The sequence below is a fragment of the Micropterus dolomieu genome, linkage group LG03 (genome assembly GCF_021292245.1).
Source record: "Micropterus dolomieu isolate WLL.071019.BEF.003 ecotype Adirondacks linkage group LG03, ASM2129224v1, whole genome shotgun sequence".
NCBI lineage: Eukaryota > Metazoa > Chordata > Actinopteri > Centrarchiformes > Centrarchidae > Micropterus > Micropterus dolomieu.
Window position 1 is genome coordinate 25,671,042 of NC_060152.1, and position 18,902 is coordinate 25,689,943.

General features: G+C 39.9%; 1 protein-coding gene across 1 annotated transcript; it reads left to right on the forward strand.

Annotated features, from left to right (window-relative positions):
- The first annotated feature begins 580 nt into the window (after positions 1 to 580).
- has2 (hyaluronan synthase 2) lies at positions 581 to 15,828 on the forward strand. Its single transcript, XM_046045349.1, has 4 exons — positions 581 to 730; positions 10,547 to 11,173; positions 13,167 to 13,268; positions 13,370 to 15,828. The coding sequence occupies exons 2-4, from the start codon at positions 10,547 to 10,549 to the stop codon at positions 14,297 to 14,299; spliced, it is 1,659 nt and encodes a 552-aa protein (XP_045901305.1). The 5' UTR covers positions 581 to 730; the 3' UTR covers positions 14,300 to 15,828.
- The last annotated feature ends 3,074 nt before the right edge of the window (positions 15,829 to 18,902 follow it).

Consider the following 18,902-nt stretch of genomic DNA (forward strand, 5'->3'; position numbering starts at 1 on the left):
AACAACACGCCAATCTGTTGTAGCCCGGTAAAAGGAGTTTGGGAGCCGCAGCAGGCATAAAGGAGGCTCCACACACAGCCGTCTGGAAGGCATTAGACAACAGCGACTTTTGGCCACTTCTCTGCGCTCTGTGTAACCTGGATGCTTGAGGAAACTATAGAAATAGTTACCTACATGCCCCTCAAGACAGCAAAATACAAATGATATAAATTTTATAGTCAGGGTCATTGCTGGAAACTTTTTTTTCTTCTTCTGTGTCATTATGATTGACTCTGCCAAAGATGGCTTTTTTTGTAACTTTTTTTTATTTTAAAAATATGAATGAAACTGTCAGACGTTGATGGAGAAAAATATTTATAATTTTTCTATAGTGTACTTTTTATTTATACTTTTTTTTATATGAAAGATGCCAAAGTTGACTGACATAATGTCTGGGTTTGTACACCTAAGATGCATGCGGTGCACAGTTCATGATTGCCCGCAGACTTTTGAAAACTAGAGAAGTAACGTGAATATTTTTGAGCATCTAGCTGAGCAGGAGGAACGTTCCTGAATCTTATTATATCTTATTAATGAGGATCAATTTCAGCGGATTCATGAGACTCATTACTACACAAGTGTCCTCTGAAACTTTCTCAAGACTTTTTTCCCCTGTGGAGTGGTACCAAAGCCGCCGGAGTTGACCAAATCCTTGTTCAAGGACGAAAAAGAGGACAACAGCTGCTTTAAGGTAGGCGGCCAGTGATCATTTGGTCTGGTGACCATGCAGACTGCTAACAGAAAGTGAATGATGTTCCATCAGAAGCCAGTCGAATTAACTGCGTTAAGTTATTATTTTTGGCATGTTGCTGCTCCAAACTCTCATTTCAAGCAATATACAGTAGGCATTTTGGGTATCTTTCATAATTTTAAATAATAAGGATGTTGTCCAATATTTAAGCAGTGATGCTTTAAGTTAGGAGCATGCCAGCTTTTTTCTCTCTTCTTGCGCCTTAACTGGTCTCGCGTAAAAGCAGATTGCATCTCTGGAAAGTTTTATTTTTTCCTTCACAAATGTTAGCTACTGTATTTAAAATTTTATTACATTTAAACGAATAAAATAAGGTTCAATTTGTTGTAACTGGCACGAACACTGTCATGCCTCGTTGCCCAGCAGTGCCAGCTGTGGACATGTGCGAAACATCTCAGATTCATCATATAAAACTACACATTGTCTTTGCTGAGCCAGTTATTTTACCCTGAGAATAAAATAAATCTATGACGTCGCAAGCCATACGTCATTCTTTGAACTGCGTGAGCCAATGGGAAGACTGGATTTGGACAAGTTCAGCTTGCCTCGTGGTCGGAGCGCGTAATTTGATGCCTTATGTGAAAGACCGCTTTTTGCGCACATGTGAATTCTGAATACCATTTCATGTTTTAGACACAACTTTAGTAAGTCATGACAATAATGTACTCTGAGTGGCTGGGTATGGGGTGGCAGACATTTACCTTGCTGAAATGATCAGCAGGTCATCCAGCCGCTCTCAGCTTCAGGTCAATCTTATGCTTGAGGTCATAATTGAATAGATGCAACAGTAGCCTATGCAGGTAGAATTATAACTCCCGTCACAGCCACTACTGGCAAACACACAAATGCAAATGAACATCTGTCACACTCCTTTGGCATACTCTCTTCCTCCATCTGCCTACTCTGACCTCTCAGTTTGCAGAGTCCACTGTTGGCTCATATAAAAACCCACACTAAGAATGCCCATCTGTGAGTTGGATGCCTAAGCATTCCTGACATTTATCTAAAATGTACGGTACAGTTTTTATCCTACACATGGAATGTACTTCCTACTGACCTGGGAAATCTTCTCATGATGCATATTAATGCCAAGCTATCCGCAGATATCCACCTGTAAGGAATGATGTGATGAGTGTTACTATGTATCATATATTGACTCAAACTTGCTGTCTTACCCAACAGTGCATTGTTTAAAAACATGTGAACTATTAATGTATCCCTGGAGAAATGTTTACAGAAGCTACCACACTAATCAGTATTCCCAATCTTACTAAGTTCCACATGTAGATTTTAAAATGATAGTTTCAGGACACACGTTCTTTGTATAACCAGGACATGTGTGGAGCTTCTGTCAATGCACAGACGTATCCAGACTAATACCAACATGCTTTCCCTAATCTCAGCCCTTGAGGGAGTTCCTCTGCTGAGTGTGGGGCTCAGTGTGCTACAGAGAGGAAGGCAATCCATTTCTGGTGCCTGTTAGTGAAACATTAAACCTAAAACAGAGATTTGATTCTTATGTGCAGCAATGTGGGTAGTCCATGAAAGTGATTACGATAACTGGTGATGCACCAAAAAAGCAAGGAAAGTAAGTTTTTTTGGTACTCTTCAATGGGTGACACACACAGTTTACACAGTTTTCTGCAGGCTCATCATTGCTACAGGATGTTCCTCCACACAGCGCACAGAGAGGTTTACTACTTAACAGAGGAAGGCATTCCATGGCTGGTCTCCATTAGAGCTCACAACAAGTCCCACGTGCCATTACTTCTCACAGCATGGGTCCTTCAGTCTGTAGGGCCATGGGGCTGGCAAGGTATAACTACTGAAGTTAGTAGAGAGAGTGCATATGCGCAGCCCCTCCCAAACGCACAACACCAACACCATCACCTACCTCATCTATTCTGCATTAATGCCACAGTTTTTTTCCAGGTTCCCTTGGTAAAGCAGCAGTAAAGGAGCACTATAGCCAGCCAGTAAAAGCAAAAATTTGGATGTCAGTGAGGTTCTGACGTAGATTCCCACTACCTCATACTGTATCACACAGTATAGGTCCAGAAGTTACACTATAACATAAAGTAACCCAGGAGCTGTATAAAGTAAGCTGTGTTTGAGTAGCAGCACAGCGTATATTGCTAGCTGCTGGACATCACCATTGTTGATGTTTCTGATGATATTACTTATGGTATATCTTGTGGAAAAGCCAAGTCTTTTCTTTCTTCCCTTAATACATCTATCATTTCATCCATCCATTCAGGCTAGCTATGGGTTTCTGTCTCTTATGTTATCTCTTAGCTGTAATTAACTGTGATAATACAGTGTGCTAGAATAGAATTTTCAACCAAATATAGGGAGGAATCCAAGTTATTTTAGAGCACTGTTGATAACTGTCTGTAGTCAGGTAAGGTGAAGTGTTGGATCAATGAATGACAGAGACTCATTCATAAAAGGTGAAAGAATTTAAAAGTTTTCACAGCCTTCAGTGGCAGGAGAAACCAATGGTGTGAAAAAAAGGTCATTGTGAAAATGTAGTATAGGTAAGAAAACCAAACAAATAATCAGACAGAGGAGTGGCTGTAGAGGGAGGCATTCTCAGCCGTGCAGCTGTAATTTGGCTGGAAATCCTGGAGCCTGCCACAGTGGCGCAAGTCCACTGCCTCAGCTGGCACTGACCTGAGCCAAGTCCACCAACAGTCTGGTGTCTCCCATCTCACTAACTCACCTCCTTCCTGTAGTACGGTTGCATCACTTCCTTCTGCTCATTCAAAAAAAAAAAAAAAAGAGCTAGGGATGAATCAAAGGAAGAGGACATGCCAAATACCAACCAGCATAGATTGTCTTCAACATTGAGAATGGATTTACCACAGTTTTCTGTTAAATGATCTGTAGCGTCACTGTCCATGTTCACTTTAAATTAACTAAAACCTAAATGATGAAATCCCAACTGTTGTGGTAAAAGACAGAGATGATTCACAACAAAGAAATTGATGTAATTCAAACATAATACAAAACACTCTCCTAAGATGCTGTAACCTTTGTGCCTTTGCCAGTTAGAGCCTTATCACACCTGGTTCTAATAGCTTACAGAAGGTGAGGAAATAGAGAGACAGTAGATGATGGAGGAAACAGGGTATATAAGTCAACTCCCTTTTAATGTTGTAACTTTGTACCTTTGGCAGTTGTGGCCCTCTACACCTGATTCCAATCATGTATTGAGTAGTGCAGGATTACACAGTGAGAGGTGTTACTGTTTACTTCTGGTTCTTATAATGACAACGCTCCCAAAACAACAGCACACCGTGAGCACATGGGGGGAGGAAGAGGTGGAGAAAGAGGAGGGCTGAGAGGGTCAGAAACTTCCTGGAGGTGCCTTTGAAAACTCCCATGACCTTTCAGTTCAATTAAGAGTATACAGTTTTATTCCCACTAGAATAAACTGCAGAAATAAAAGACAGGTAAAAAACAAGTTGTAACTACATGACAGCTGTTGATTTTATATCCATATATACTATTTGTATATTTCATTTTTATACTCTACTAATAAACAACACAAACACATTATCTTTTGAGACTTGTCTCACTAAAATGTGATTATTTTTCATAAACCATCATACAAAGTAGACCTTAAAGCATGTCAAGAAAGTAGGCAGGAAGTAGCGAGCCAGCTGTGAGTGTGTCTCAGTCAGCAGCCAACTCTGGAGTCTTTCCCTGCCGCTCCCTCTCCTCTGCCTCGCCGTCTGCTCAGGAACATGTGAGCCTTTCCTGCATCCTGCTACAAGCGTCATGAGGGCCATCCCCACATTTAATGCTTTTTAAATGCGTCCTGGCCTTTTCTCAGCTCACACACACACACACACACACACACACACATACACACACACAGGGATCAGACGACGCATCTCTCCATTTTTGCATATGTGTGTTTTCTGTTGGCAGAACATCATGCCTTTGAGATTTCAAAGGTGTGTATGACATCAGCAGGTCTGGCTTCCCAATACTGGCTTGGTGATAACATAAACTTTTCCAATATGTCTTTAATGGATCACTACTGAAAGGCTTTTAGCAAACCATAAATATAATTTATAAATCTTCATTAGCCTCTATTTACTGTAGATTGACAGAGACAATGGCATTGTCATAAATGTCTTATCCTATAAGCCAAAGTATCAGCCACAGGTGTGAACTGGCTCTTCAGAGCAACATTAAAGTTTAATTTGTGAATAAGACTCATCTGGCCAGAGACGCTGATTTTAACCAGTAACTGCTCAGTCACGATAACATAAAGATGTAAGCTTTACGTTATCTCAGCTCCACACAGATCGGCAAACTCTCTTTTTTGGCTCTGCTTCACATTTATACTGCCTGTGGCAACAATGACACAAAAAAATGCACGTACACATATTGTACTTACTGTATAAAGACACACACACACACACACACACAGTCTGGCGAGCCTTGTTATATTTTACGTTCCATCACAGGCCTTGGAACCCGGACCCCGCAGACAGGGATTCCACTGCTCTCCTGTGAGTTCAGTCAAACCATCTCTTCCTCTCGGCAGCACACGTGCACTCACACACCACTCTCCCTGTGTGCAAGTACGCACACACACACACACACACACACACACACTGTACATGTTATGCTTAGCTCACATATTTACACATGCACACACACACACACACACACTGTACATGTTATGCTTAGCTCACATATTTACACATGCGCACACACACACACACACACACACACGTGTACACATGGCAAGTGTTTAGCAGCAACAGCAGAATTTAAAGGCATTCACATTCACCCAGACAAGTCACATAACTGACAGCTATCCACTGTTACATAACATACATATGGGTTATTACAGCAAGCGCTGATTCTACTGACTAAATTAGACATTTTATTTATGGACCAAAATGGGTCACAGAAATATAAATAAACTTTTGTTACCCCACAAACCAGGAATGCTTAGTCTGAAACTCTAACTGACTGTGAGGCTTTTCACACACACGAGTACATATGAAAAAACAACCTTATCACAGTTCTAAAAGAAAATCTGCATAGCTGGGATATTACTAATTTCAGCAATGCAATAGCATTTCCTAATTGGGATAATAATGTTGGATTGGTTCAAAATGTTGTACACACATTCATGGATCCTAGACAATGATTCGTTCTGACTGGTGGTAACCCTGACATCTCCACTAACACCACCATGAGGTTCACATTTATGGTCTTCCCAATATTGGTGATCTCTTAACATTTCATTGAACTGCATCATCAGGTCAAATTTTCAATATGTCCAATACTTTGTTTTATGACTATGTACTACATGTGCAAAACTTTCCCATCAGCCTCACCTGTACTTTAGTTACAGTGCTATTTAACAAATGTAAGCATGCTTACACACTAAACTAGTTGTACCTGCTAAACATCAGCGTGCTTCTATTGTTTTTGTGAGCATGTTAGCATTCTGACATTAGCATTTGGCTACAGCCTCACAGAGTCACTGGCATGCCAGTAGACTCATTGTCTTGTTTGTCAGTAACCATGTAGCTCATTGTCAGTTATCCATATTGCACAGATGTTTAAAGTATATATATGTACCATAAACTTAACATATGTTGTACAGATGTTAACATGAAAGAATTTTGTTAAACAGTGCACTGTGCATAACAGTACACAATGCACAATTAACGTTTTTTCAGCGTGAAAGGTATGTGCAGGTCTATTCATATTTAATAGGGTTATATGGTCAGATCATAAGGCTCAAATGAATGAAACAGATCACCAATTGTTTTTACAGTCTCCTGAGATATACTGCTCCACAGTGATACAGCAACAGTGGGAAGTAGTGGTCTTGAGACCGGTCTTAAGACCACTTTTTGATAGTTTTGGTCTCGTCTCGGACTCGACCGCATTTGTACTCGGTCTTGTCTCTGTCTCGGACATTGAGGACTCGGGATTTTTTTTCAAGACACAACTTTGGGAATATCAATAAATTGGTTTTGCATTGTCTGATTTATTTGTTAACATCCTTACTTTGATTGGATGGAAAATGTATTGCTTCAAATGCAACCAATAACCCTAATTAAAAATGTGTAGTTACCGTTAGCAACTGCCACCGCAATGGTAAGCATGGAAAAGGAGTGTTGAATAAACATGCTTACGTGGATTTCAGTGTTTGTATGTGAGTGTTTTATGGGAATATGGATCTTTCAGATCAATTTGAGAAGTATGATCCTGTTCCACATTTTATTATGTGTCATGTAATGTGGGGAACTGGTCTTGGTCTTGACTCGGTCTCGCCCTCCCTCGGTCTTGGTCTCGACTTGGTCTCAGCCCCTAAAAGTCTTGGTCTTGTCTTAGTCTCGATAAACTCTGGTCTTGGTCTTGTCTTGGTCTTGGTGGTCTTGACTACAACACTACTATCCACAGACTGTCCTTTTATTTCAAACAGAGCCGTACAGAGTTTTCCCCAGAGGACAGAGCGAGACAGCTCATTCATGCATTCATTCATCTCTCTGCTAACCCACCATCTATTCTCCATCCATACAAGACTTAACATTATTGTAATATTATCTGTGAGACAGAGTCAGTGGGAGTTTTACTCAAGAGACTATTAATGGCGTCAGAGTAAGACTGCTAATGCATCCAAACCCAAGGTCACCATATGGGTTGGACACACACACACGCACGCACACACGCACGCACGCACGCACACAGAACTGGGTTTTCACATGCGCCAAGATACAAAAACAAACCTGGGATGATATCATCCATATGTACTAATGACACCTTCAACGCTTACACACACATCATATATCGGCATGATACACGTACACAATATTTAAGTGACAACACCCACATGTGTCGATGACACCTTCACTGTCACAGATATTCCTCTGATTAGAGGCTTTATCTCACAGGGGCCGGGGCCAAGTTATAACGACCATCACGACTGATTTCATGTCTGCAGAGAATCTTCCTGCAGTCTGAGCTGATTGTTAGTCTTGACCTTTGCATTGGATCGCACACCCATAAGGGCTTATGACATGCTACCAATGTCTGAGCTGTTTCTTTTTGCCCAAGTCTGCCTGCATTTGACAGCATTCAGTTGGTTTGCAAGGAGAAAAGAACAAAAGATGTATGTCTGTGGATCATGACCTGAACTGAATTTCACAGTTCGGTTTTGTATTTTAACCACAAACCTTTAATGAGAGTGTTTCATGTGAGTATGGTCTTTAATCATAAATAAACAAGCAGTCAAAAAGTAACAAACGCTGTGTGGAGCTTGCATGTACTCCATATGTCTGCAGGGGATTCCTCCAGATTTTCCGATTTCCTCCTGAGGCCCAAAGACATGCATGTTAGATAAATCAGAAACCATAAATTCCCAGTAGGTGTTGATGTATCTGTCTGCACTAGCTGATCATGGAGGCATATAAAAAAATCTGTGATGACTTATTTTCCTATAACCAAAGATGTTTTGCCAAAAATATATCAACACCGCACATTCACAAACTATTAGGTGCATGAATTTAGATGGCACATTTATGGTGAAACATGTTTTCTCCTTAACAGTGGAGTTCAAAAAAGTTGATGCAGGAAGAAAGGGTGAAAGAGTTTGCTCTTCACCACCTTATGTAGTTGTAAAACATTATACATACACACACACATATGGTGCACAAACTAAAGGAGGTCTAAGGTGAAACGCTCTCTCAGCTTAACACAATTAAAAATGTGTATTTTTACAGACACACAGTCTCTCTGTCTCTCTCTCTGCATCAGTGTATTAAGCTTTTATATGTACATTTGTATGTGTGTGTGTGTGTATAGCGCCTGTGTCAGGGGTCTTGTAAATGAGCGGCTGACGTTAAGAGCCTTGCCACGTGCCAGAGGAGGCCTGCTGCACTGGTTGTGGCCTTCTCAGCCAACGATCAAATGAACAAGGCATTATGTCTGAGCCAAGGGGTGTGTGGTCATCCTCCTCTCTCTTAGCTTTGCCTCTCTCCCTGCTTCTACGACTCTCACAGTGTCTCTTGCTTTGTTTTTCTCTTGCAGCCTTCCTAAATATCCATCTGTCTACTTCTATGTTCGCTGCTAGCCTTTACCCACTTTCTTTTTCCTTTCTTTCCCTCTCTTTGGCTCTGCCTTCCTCTCCCAATCTCCCCAACTGTCTTTTACAATGCTGTCTCTTTTTCTCTCTGCGTCTCTTTCCCTCCTTCCATCTGTCTTGTCTGTTTAGGTGTGGTGTGAGGAACTCTTGCCAAATAACAAAGACTGCTGCACAAGGACTGTGTGTACTATTCTTTTGATGACTTTATTTCTTGTTCTTATTTACATGCCTTTCTTGTCTTCAATAAACTTACATGTATAACTTCCATGCAATGATACATTAAGATGAAATATGCCATAAAATGTACTGTCTGTAATGGCTCATCAAATGGCACCAAAAACAATTAAATCTTTAAAATACAGCTCAAATTGTCAAAATGATGTCCCACAAGGGAGCTTCCCACTGAGTCGGTGAACAGAGATGCGTTCTTTGACCCTCATGATGTCAATGGGTCAAACCTTCGCTCTGCAAAAAGCATGTTCTCCATAATCTTTAAAGCAATATAATGTCATATCCTCCCTCTCTTCACTGTACATCTTTATATTTGCATATAATTAATCCTAGACATGATTTTCTATACTTAAAATGGGGACTCAACAGACAGGAAGAAGCACACGTGCAGCATTTTCTAAAAAGCTCTTGTGTTCTTCTTCCCACGGAGATATAAACAGATGACATCACAGGGTGGTCCGCCCTGCGTTGAGCCGAGCTGAGCCACGCTGAGTGGGTCTCCGTTGATCTGCCAAACAGATGGCGGTCGAAACATAATGAGGGCTGGAAACAAACTTCAGGATTCTGAGCAGAAGTTTTTGTACAGCAGGGCTCAGGTTCATTAAAGTTTTGAGTTTAAACACAAGAGCAGGGGATGTTCTTCTCTGGTCCCCACATTAAAACCCACAGAACAATCATTCATGGTCTACATCAGAGCCCCTTATATGGAATCCCTAAATGAAAATATTTCTGAACCCCCTGCTTTACAATAGAGAAGGAACAAAAATCATAATAGTCTCTCCCAAGCATTTAGAGAGCACTTGAAGTTTGGATATTTGGCAGGGGCAGCCAGCTTGTTGGTTAATTAGGTCAAGAAATCTTGTAATGTGTGCCCACCCACACTAAAGGAGAGTTGGAACAATTGGCTACTCACAACTGTCTGACATTTAGAGAGTTTGGGGAGGGGTGGGAGTAAAGAAAGGGGGAGAAACTTTACTGCTTTCTCTACCTGGGTTTGTTGTAAGAAAAAAAAAGGTTGTGTGTGCCATAGAAAAGTATGCTGAAAAGCTGTGAATAAGCATTTTTCATATGTGGCATCTTATTAAAGCTTCATACAGTCTGCTGCTGGTATTGAAGTCTGTGTTTTCTATGTATGCCGAGTGTCTTATTGTATGTCTGTTACTTTAAACATAAATGTTTTCTTTAACATTTTCCTCTCCAAGTCATAGCATGGTCATCTGATGTTTGTGGGAAGTCACTATCTTCTTGTTTCTTTAGTATATTACAAGGAAGGAAAAATAAGGAAACGTTAGGCTGAAGTTTCTATGACCTGCATACATTAGGTTTTATTCATGAATGAACTTCAGTCCTGTAATATTCTACACTGACTAAATGTTACCCTTTTCTCATTCTGCCCTTAGATGAGGTGTGATAGAGTCCTTACCTACCTGCGGATATTTGGGACCACCATGTTTGGTGTGTCCCTCCTGGTGGGCATCTCCACGGCCTACATCATGGGCTACCAGTTCTTCACCACAGCCCGCAATCACCTATCCTTTGGCTTGTATGGCGCCATCTTGGTCGTCCACCTCATTATCCAGAGCATGTTTGCGCTCTTAGAACACCGAAACATGCGGCGGTCCTTAGAAACGCCGATCAAACTGAATAAATCCTTGGCGCTGTGCATTGCAGCGTATCAAGAAGACCCAAACTACCTGAAGAAATGCTTGGTGTCGATAAAGAGGCTGACGTACCCGGGGATCAAAGTGATCATGGTGATCGACGGGAACTCCGACGATGACTTGTACATGATGGACATTTTTAAAGAGATCATGGGAAAGGAGAAATCGGCCACATACGTGTGGCGGAGTAACTATCACAACAGAGGGGCGGAGGAGACAGATGAGAGCTACGCTGAGAGCCTTCAGCATATCTCCAGGCTGGTGCTGAATAACAAGTGTGTGTGCATCATGCAGAAGTGGGGAGGGAAGAGAGAAGTTATGTACACACCCTTCAAAGCATTGGGGAGGAGTGTGGACTATGTGCAGGTAAGTCAGTAAAACTAGAAATGTATATTAAAAGAGGGGTTTAATTGAAAATAATAAAGGAATTGTGAATTTACAGAAGGGTAGATAGTGAAAATGACTAGACTGAATGAAAAAGGGGCGAGGAAATAGGGAGAGAAACAAAAAGAAGGGGGGAACGAGAGGTGTCAGTGGTGCAAACTAGACACCGTTATATAACAGGTAAAATATTCAGTGGTATGTGCCTCTGTGTATACCTTTGTAGTTGTACACACACATAGTAGGTAAGACAAGGACAGTTGACATCGGTGTGAGCTGAAGATCGAGGGAAAGAGACGAGAAAGAGGGGGGCTGGAGAAGGGAGGGGGGCTCTGCCAAGCCAAATATGGGGTCCACAAAGAGTCTTTTGTGTTGCTTTTACATGGACGGTGGCTGTGTACATTGTGTTGTGAAGTGCAGCGTGAAGAAAGGAAGCAGTAGTTGATGTCTAAGTGTAATAACAGATCTGTTTCACAGAGCTGAGTGTTACATCATCTACACGAGTGCTATTCAGAGTCAGGGCACAAAACTGTGTCAAAGTAAGGTTGAATTTGGTACATATTTGTTTGTTGGTGATGAAAATGTCAAATAGCTTAGAGTTTAACACGAATTAGACAAATCTACATGTCTGTATGGCTAAAAGCTTCTATGGGATTTAGTGAAATATTGTTGTCATATCATTTAAACAATAATAATAAATAATAATCTCAGTGCATGTTAATGACACTTAAATCATACTTTGACTAGTAATCTTATGAATCAAATGTACAAACCTGGCATAAGTTTAAAAGTAAATTCTGTCCAACATTCTGTTTGCCAATGTCATTTGTTTAGTAAAATTCAGCTGGTTGGGTTACAAAAAGACATCTTGAGCAATGAGTAAAGCTGAACAGAATCCTCATTATTGTAATAATACTAGAAGGATTTTAATGAGTCTGCATTACAAAAATGAAACTTTGAGGATAAAAAGTATTTGATATGAAGCTGTTTAACACCTGCAGCTAGCTACAGCTTGCCAGAAACTTAACAAGAGATTACAAAACAATTTACTGCAACACTGCCAGTAATCACGCTAATACCCTCCAACATGTAGGGAAAGGGTGACAGTTTTGCAGGCTGATGATAGTAAAAACAGATGTGTTTTGTTAATAGGGATTGGGCACTAGGTTTGTTTTCATCACCTGATTTTGTTGGGGAGGAAAATTACCATTTATAGAAGAAAATGGAGAGAGCTAAACATCAGAAAGATAGTAGGTAGTGATTAAGTTTAAAGCTGTTACTCTTTGTTGCAGGGGATTATTGACTGGCCATTTTGTTAATCAGACCATTAAAATTTTAAATTGGTGGCATACTTGTTTTATACACTTTATTGATCTCGTTTTGGACCACCAAAGGTCTGTCTCAAAAGAAAGACTTTGATAAATTTTACATTTATCTGACACTTTTTTATCCAAAGCAACTTACAATTGTTATACAACTAGGGGTTAAGTGTCTTCAGGGACACAATGGTGGATGTCTCACAGTGGGAATTGAACCCAGGTCTTCCTACACCAAAGGCAAGCATCTTATCTATGCGCCATCACCACCCATAAATAACACTTTACATATTGATTTTGTGTAAATGTTTTTCAAATATGAACAAATATAGTAGACAAGGTGGATTACATTGTTCTCTAGTAAGTAAGTAAGAAGGGGAGACTTTGGATGTAACAGATGATTTTAGTCTGGCAGTGAACATGTTCTGTTACTATTCTCAAGTCAGGTCAATTTAATTTATATATAGCCCAAAATCACAAATCACAAATTTGCCAAATGGAGCTTTACAATCTGTACAGCATACGACATCCTCTGTCCTTAGATCCTTGATTCGAAGAAGGAAAAGATCCCCAAGCTGTGTGCATTTTTACATTACAGTAACAGATGACCTTTGGCCCGAAAACACAGGTAGCTCACTGTTTATTTTGTGGTTTTCACTCAGGTGTGTGACTCTGACACTATGCTGGACCCAGCATCATCGGTGGAGATGGTGAAGGTCCTAGAAGAAGATCCTATGGTGGGAGGCGTTGGAGGAGATGTACAGGTGAGTTATGAATTGTTGTTATTCCTTGAATGTGACACATTTGACAAACTGAGCATTTATAACCTCCAACTTTTTCTTTTTGATCATCAATTCCTCCCTAGATCCTGAACAAATACGAATCGTGGATTTCCTTCCTGAGTAGTGTGCGGTACTGGATGGCCTTCAACATTGAGCGGGCTTGCCAGTCCTACTTTGGCTGCGTGCAGTGCATCAGTGGGCCTTTAGGAATGTACCGGAACTCCCTCCTCCGTGAGTTCCTTGAAGACTGGTACAATCAGACTTTCATGGGATCCCACTGTAGTTTTGGGGATGACCGCCATCTCACGAATAGAGTTCTAAGCCTTGGATATGCCACCAAATATACTGCACGAGCAAAGTGCCTCACTGAGACGCCGATTACATACCTGCGGTGGCTAAATCAACAAACGCGATGGAGTAAGTCATATTTCAGAGAATGGCTATACAACTCTATGTGGTTCCACAAACACCATCTATGGATGACTTATGAGGCTGTGATCACGGGCTTCTTCCCGTTTTTCCTCATCGCCACAGCGATCCAACTCTTCTACCAAGGAAGGCTCTGGAATATTCTGTTGTTTCTACTCATTGTGCAGGCAGTGGCACTGATCAAGTCGTCATTTGCCAGCTGCCTCAGAGGTAACATTGTCATGGTGTTCATGTCATTCTACTCTGTACTGTACATGTCAAGCCTGTTGCCAGCAAAAATGTTTGCAATAGCAACAATCAACAAGTCTGGATGGGGGACCTCCGGGAGGAAAACAATAGTGGTGAACTTCATTGGTCTGATTCCTATTTCAGTTTGGTTCACCATCCTCTTCATTGGGATTATCTACACAATAATCCTGCAGACTCGAAAACCCTTTCCTGAATCAGAAAAGATTGTTCTGATCATAGGGGCAATCGTCTATGCCAGTTACTGGGTCATGCTGTTGACGTTGTATGCAGTGCTCATAAATAAGTGTGGGAAGAGGAAGAAGGAATCACACTATGATATGGTGCTGGATGTATGACTTATGGACTGCAGTCATCATTTACCACTGAACTCTCTTTTTGGGTTGGTTTCACTCACACCATGTTGTTGTTATACATGTTTCTCAGATGCAGAGCAGCTCTGGAGGCAAAATTGGTTGAATTAAACAAGAATAGAGTTTCTCTGTTCCAAACTTGAATGACAATAGCATACAGTATGAATGACATTGGCTGCTTTTTTAGTTCATTCGTTGTTCAGGCATGACCATAGCATTCATCATCTTGGAACATCAGCATGCTAGCTAATTAGCTTGCCTGGATTTCTTTAACATGTTTGGTTGAAGGTAAGCAGACTAGCTACCCTTAATAACTCAGCACAGAAAGGCAAAAATACATTGCAGTTGGCAGCAAGAGCGCTAGGCTTTGTAATATTAGCTACCTCTTACCCATGTCATTTTCACTGGGCTTCAATTTAACATTTGCAACTTAGCCTAAGAAAATGGATTTTTATCTCCACCCATTACGGTTTAACTTGAACAGTAAGAATATTTTACCTGCAGAGCATCATTGTGTCTCCAAGAAATATTTGTACACCCTAACCAGAGTCTAATCTACATATTGCCCCCACCAAAGGGCAGCCAGAAACCCATCACTACATAGCTTCAAGTTGAAGTCAAACTGAAACTACCAGCGCCCTGCCCTGCCAGGCTGTTTCCTCTGTCAAACAACTGAACAACATCAACGATTACATTCTTAACTCTGAAAGGTGTTGAGATGCTAGCACCCTCGCTATCTAATTAGTGTAATTGTAATCTGCACGTATGTTTTGTGTGGATCTCATAATTAGGTGAAGTTGGCTATTTTACCATTAAAAACAAACAGAAAAATTCCCAAGGTTATACTGCCTATGTTAAATGATGTAATGGCACAAGTTGTTGTTTGTTTTGGGGGCAATGCACTGGTTTACTTTTCCAGTGTTTTCAAATCTCTTTTAGGAAGAGGTATAAAATCGATGTAAAAGTGTGCAGAAATTGCTTTGGAGAGCTGCTCTATTTCTTTTGTTGCACTCATGTCATATGGAAAAGATGCTCCTTCGTAGTCTTCACACATTTTAAATGTATTTACAATGCATTTTATCATCATGTCATCAAGTCAGTTCATTATTGCAACACCAAAATTGCAAAGGCAATGCACAGCTGTTTGATGCAGGGTGTGTTTGTGCTTGACATTGCAATTCATGATTTGCTGTTTTGTAAATGAATCCAAACACATCACTCTGGTGCATGTACGCTGAATGTGAAAAGGTGCAAGATCCAAAGAGATTTCCAATTGTGCTTTTAAGAGGTCACAAATCAGTAGCCTTATATATCATATTTGGATGTCTGTACACTTATAAGGCTTGTTTTTAGTCCCATGTGACGTGAATGCAGTATTTTTCTCAACGTTTACAAAGTGAAGAATCTCAAACTGACCACTGATTGGTTGGATATAATGTCCACCAGATCAGGTGACCAGGTGAACATGTGACCAGACAAGAGATGGTGTATCATTGCTGCTGTGACTGTTTTATATTTACAGAAACAATGACTTGGTTTATATATATATATATATATATATATATATATATATATATATATATATGAATGATGGGTGTATGTTGCAAAATTGTTTTGACACTATTTTTATTGTTAATGTATTTCTTTCCACCAAGTTGAATGATAACCATCAAGTAGACACGGTGGACATGTTCCAGTCCAAAGACTTTGCAATTTTTGCCTTCCTTGTGCCCTTGCTCTCTTCCTTTCTGCACAAGTTGATAACCAATAAAGTTGATTATCATACTGTATTGAGGTTAATGTAGTTGCATCTCTCTGCTTCCCTACATTGTGTTGAACGACCTGCAAGGGAAGGAGAAAATGTGAGAGCAAAACATTAAAGTACCAAACGGGAGAAAAGTACTACCTGGTGAAAAAGGGCACTTGCGGTTAGGGAATGAAATTTTGGAAGGAAAAAATTCCAGTGTTTGCTATAGATGACCAGGAGCAGACATGAGTTTAATTCTTATGCACTTTTATGTCTCTCCTGTCGTCCACGTGATGCTTGACGTAATCAAGATGAAATACCTCAGTGGTTCTCTTTGCATTGCATCAAGGTGTCAGGATGCCGTCCAAAGACTGATGCATTCTGAAGGTCTCAAGTAATTTATGATCGGTTTGTGATATTAAATATAAAAGTGTCGATTTTTTAAACGCAGTTTCTTATTAAGTCAAAGCTGGATTTCTCTGCCTTGTCGACCCTTTGCTGTAGCCGTTTATGTATTGTACTTTGTATTTCGATGCATTTTATATATAGACATTTCTATTCTATATTTGCTTTACCAAAGATTCTTTATTTTCACTCATGTTTTTATAAGAAAAATGGGAAAATTTGTTGTGCTTTCAACTGTTCTGACAATGACTTGTATATCTGACCAAACAATGTGAAATTATGAGCTAGGGGTTTTGTCTGCAATAACAACAATAAAAATGCAATTTGTAGGGATAAGTTATTTACAAGAGGTTACGAACCTGTTTTTTTATACTCTATGCGTAGATAGAAAACTAGCATATTTATACGATTCTGTACTTAAGATGTCCTCTGGTATATATGTAAACCCCCTAAGGTTCCATATTTCTACACTGCAAAAACAATAAAAACATTAAGAAATCATTTTTAATATATTCAACATGTGAACATAACTGCGAGGCTTCAAAGGTTTTGCAGTGCTAAAACTACATGGACAATAAAGCAAAGCAGACTGAAAACTTTGGTCAAAAACATTTCAATAACATTTGCACAAAAATTTAATTATCTGCAAATTATGTGTAATCCAGTTGTCAAGTCAGTATAAAGGTGCCTTACGGAGTGATAACAAAAGAAAACATTTTTTAAAATACATTTTAAGAAGTTTTATTTTGAGGTTTAATGAAAAAGACCAACAATTCATGAGGTTGTTTTCATGCCAACTAGTGATGTGTAGTGTTATTATAATGCACTTTTGTGTTGTGCCAAATAAATACAACTTTTGTTTTAATTTGCTGGTGTTGGAATTTTAATTTATTTTTAAATTAATATATGAAAGTGTTGTTTTAACATAAATCTTTGGATGTACTAGGACACACAATCAGTGATGTAACCTGGGGTCGTTGGATATTTTGGGTCTTTCAAGACCAGACTCCCTCACCCAGCTAACCACACCAGGGCTGATCAAGCCCGAGCTAGTGTCCCAGTAACACTTATGGTGCATTCAAATACAATATGTTTATGAAGATTCTCAGTGATCCAGGTCATAGTTATCCAACGAAGGTTAAAGTCAAGGGCAACTGGACTTGGTTGAAGATACTGGAAAATTATCTTCAACCAAGTCCAGTTGCCCTTGACGTAAACTTTTTTACTCGTGCAAGTTATGCGACCGCGAATAAACACAACCTGCGAATAGTATAACAGCACTCTGGGTGTCCACTGACGGTCAGACTATAACAACAGTGGAGGTCAGATTGTCTCGCTGCAGTAGACAGGTTGAGAAGCACGAGTGAAGATAAATCAATTTACTAATCCCAAAAATTACAATTAAAATGAAAATTAATTTTACAAAAGAAATTAACTCTGAGCTCCTCCTGCCGGTAAACGTAAATGTTTCGCTTCACGGTGTATGTGAATGCATCATTACACTCCATGGCTCTCTCCAATTGATCCACAGCCACTTAGAGGACCTTTCTGCTATTAATCCAAGTTGTGAATAGTGTCATGTGAAGTCCATTGCTCACTCTCCGATAACTTCCGCCAGACTTTTCTCTGCTTCCGGCACCTGTTGTTGGGTATACTTGTTTTCGTTACCTTGCTGCCTCCAAAATAAAAGTGCCTAAGCTAGATCAAATGAATGATTTGTAATTGATTTTATTTGATATCATAATTGTTATACAAGTAATATTGGTTGAAATAACAGTTTGGTAGTAGCTTATTTCACATATTTGCTGAGCAAGAACTTTGTGTGAAAGGAATTGAAGGTCAGTTTTACGGCATACCCACTGCCATTCCCAGGAGAGCACTTTGCTGAGGGACTTGCTCGCGAAGCATCCCACTTCCACCGGATAAAACCACTCCAATCCCTGGCATTGACACTTCTGCATTAAGCATCTTATTTCAGAATCAAAATCAGAATCAGAATCACTTGTAATGGATTGGTATGTGTACACATATAGGGAATTTGACTCCAATCTTACATTGCTCTCAGTCTACTTACACAACAAGTATAAATAAACAGGACAACAAGCTCAGCAAAAATAGACATAAACTACCATGTACAGTACATACAACCATAAACCAAAACAACATTTGTAGATAGCACGGTAAATAGTGTAGTGAAGCATAATGCAAATAATGCTGGAATAAATATTTCTGTGCATGTATTATTATGTACATGAGGTAGGTGGATATGATATACAGTATATACAGTGTGAACAGCTACGAAATGACCTCACTGGTGAATAAATAGTAAACAGTATACAGGTAGATGGTAGAGTCAGAGTCACAAGGTTGTTGCACAGGGATTGTTTCAGACATTGTGTGCCCAGAGTTAATTGCCTGGCTGTTCCTGTGTCTGTT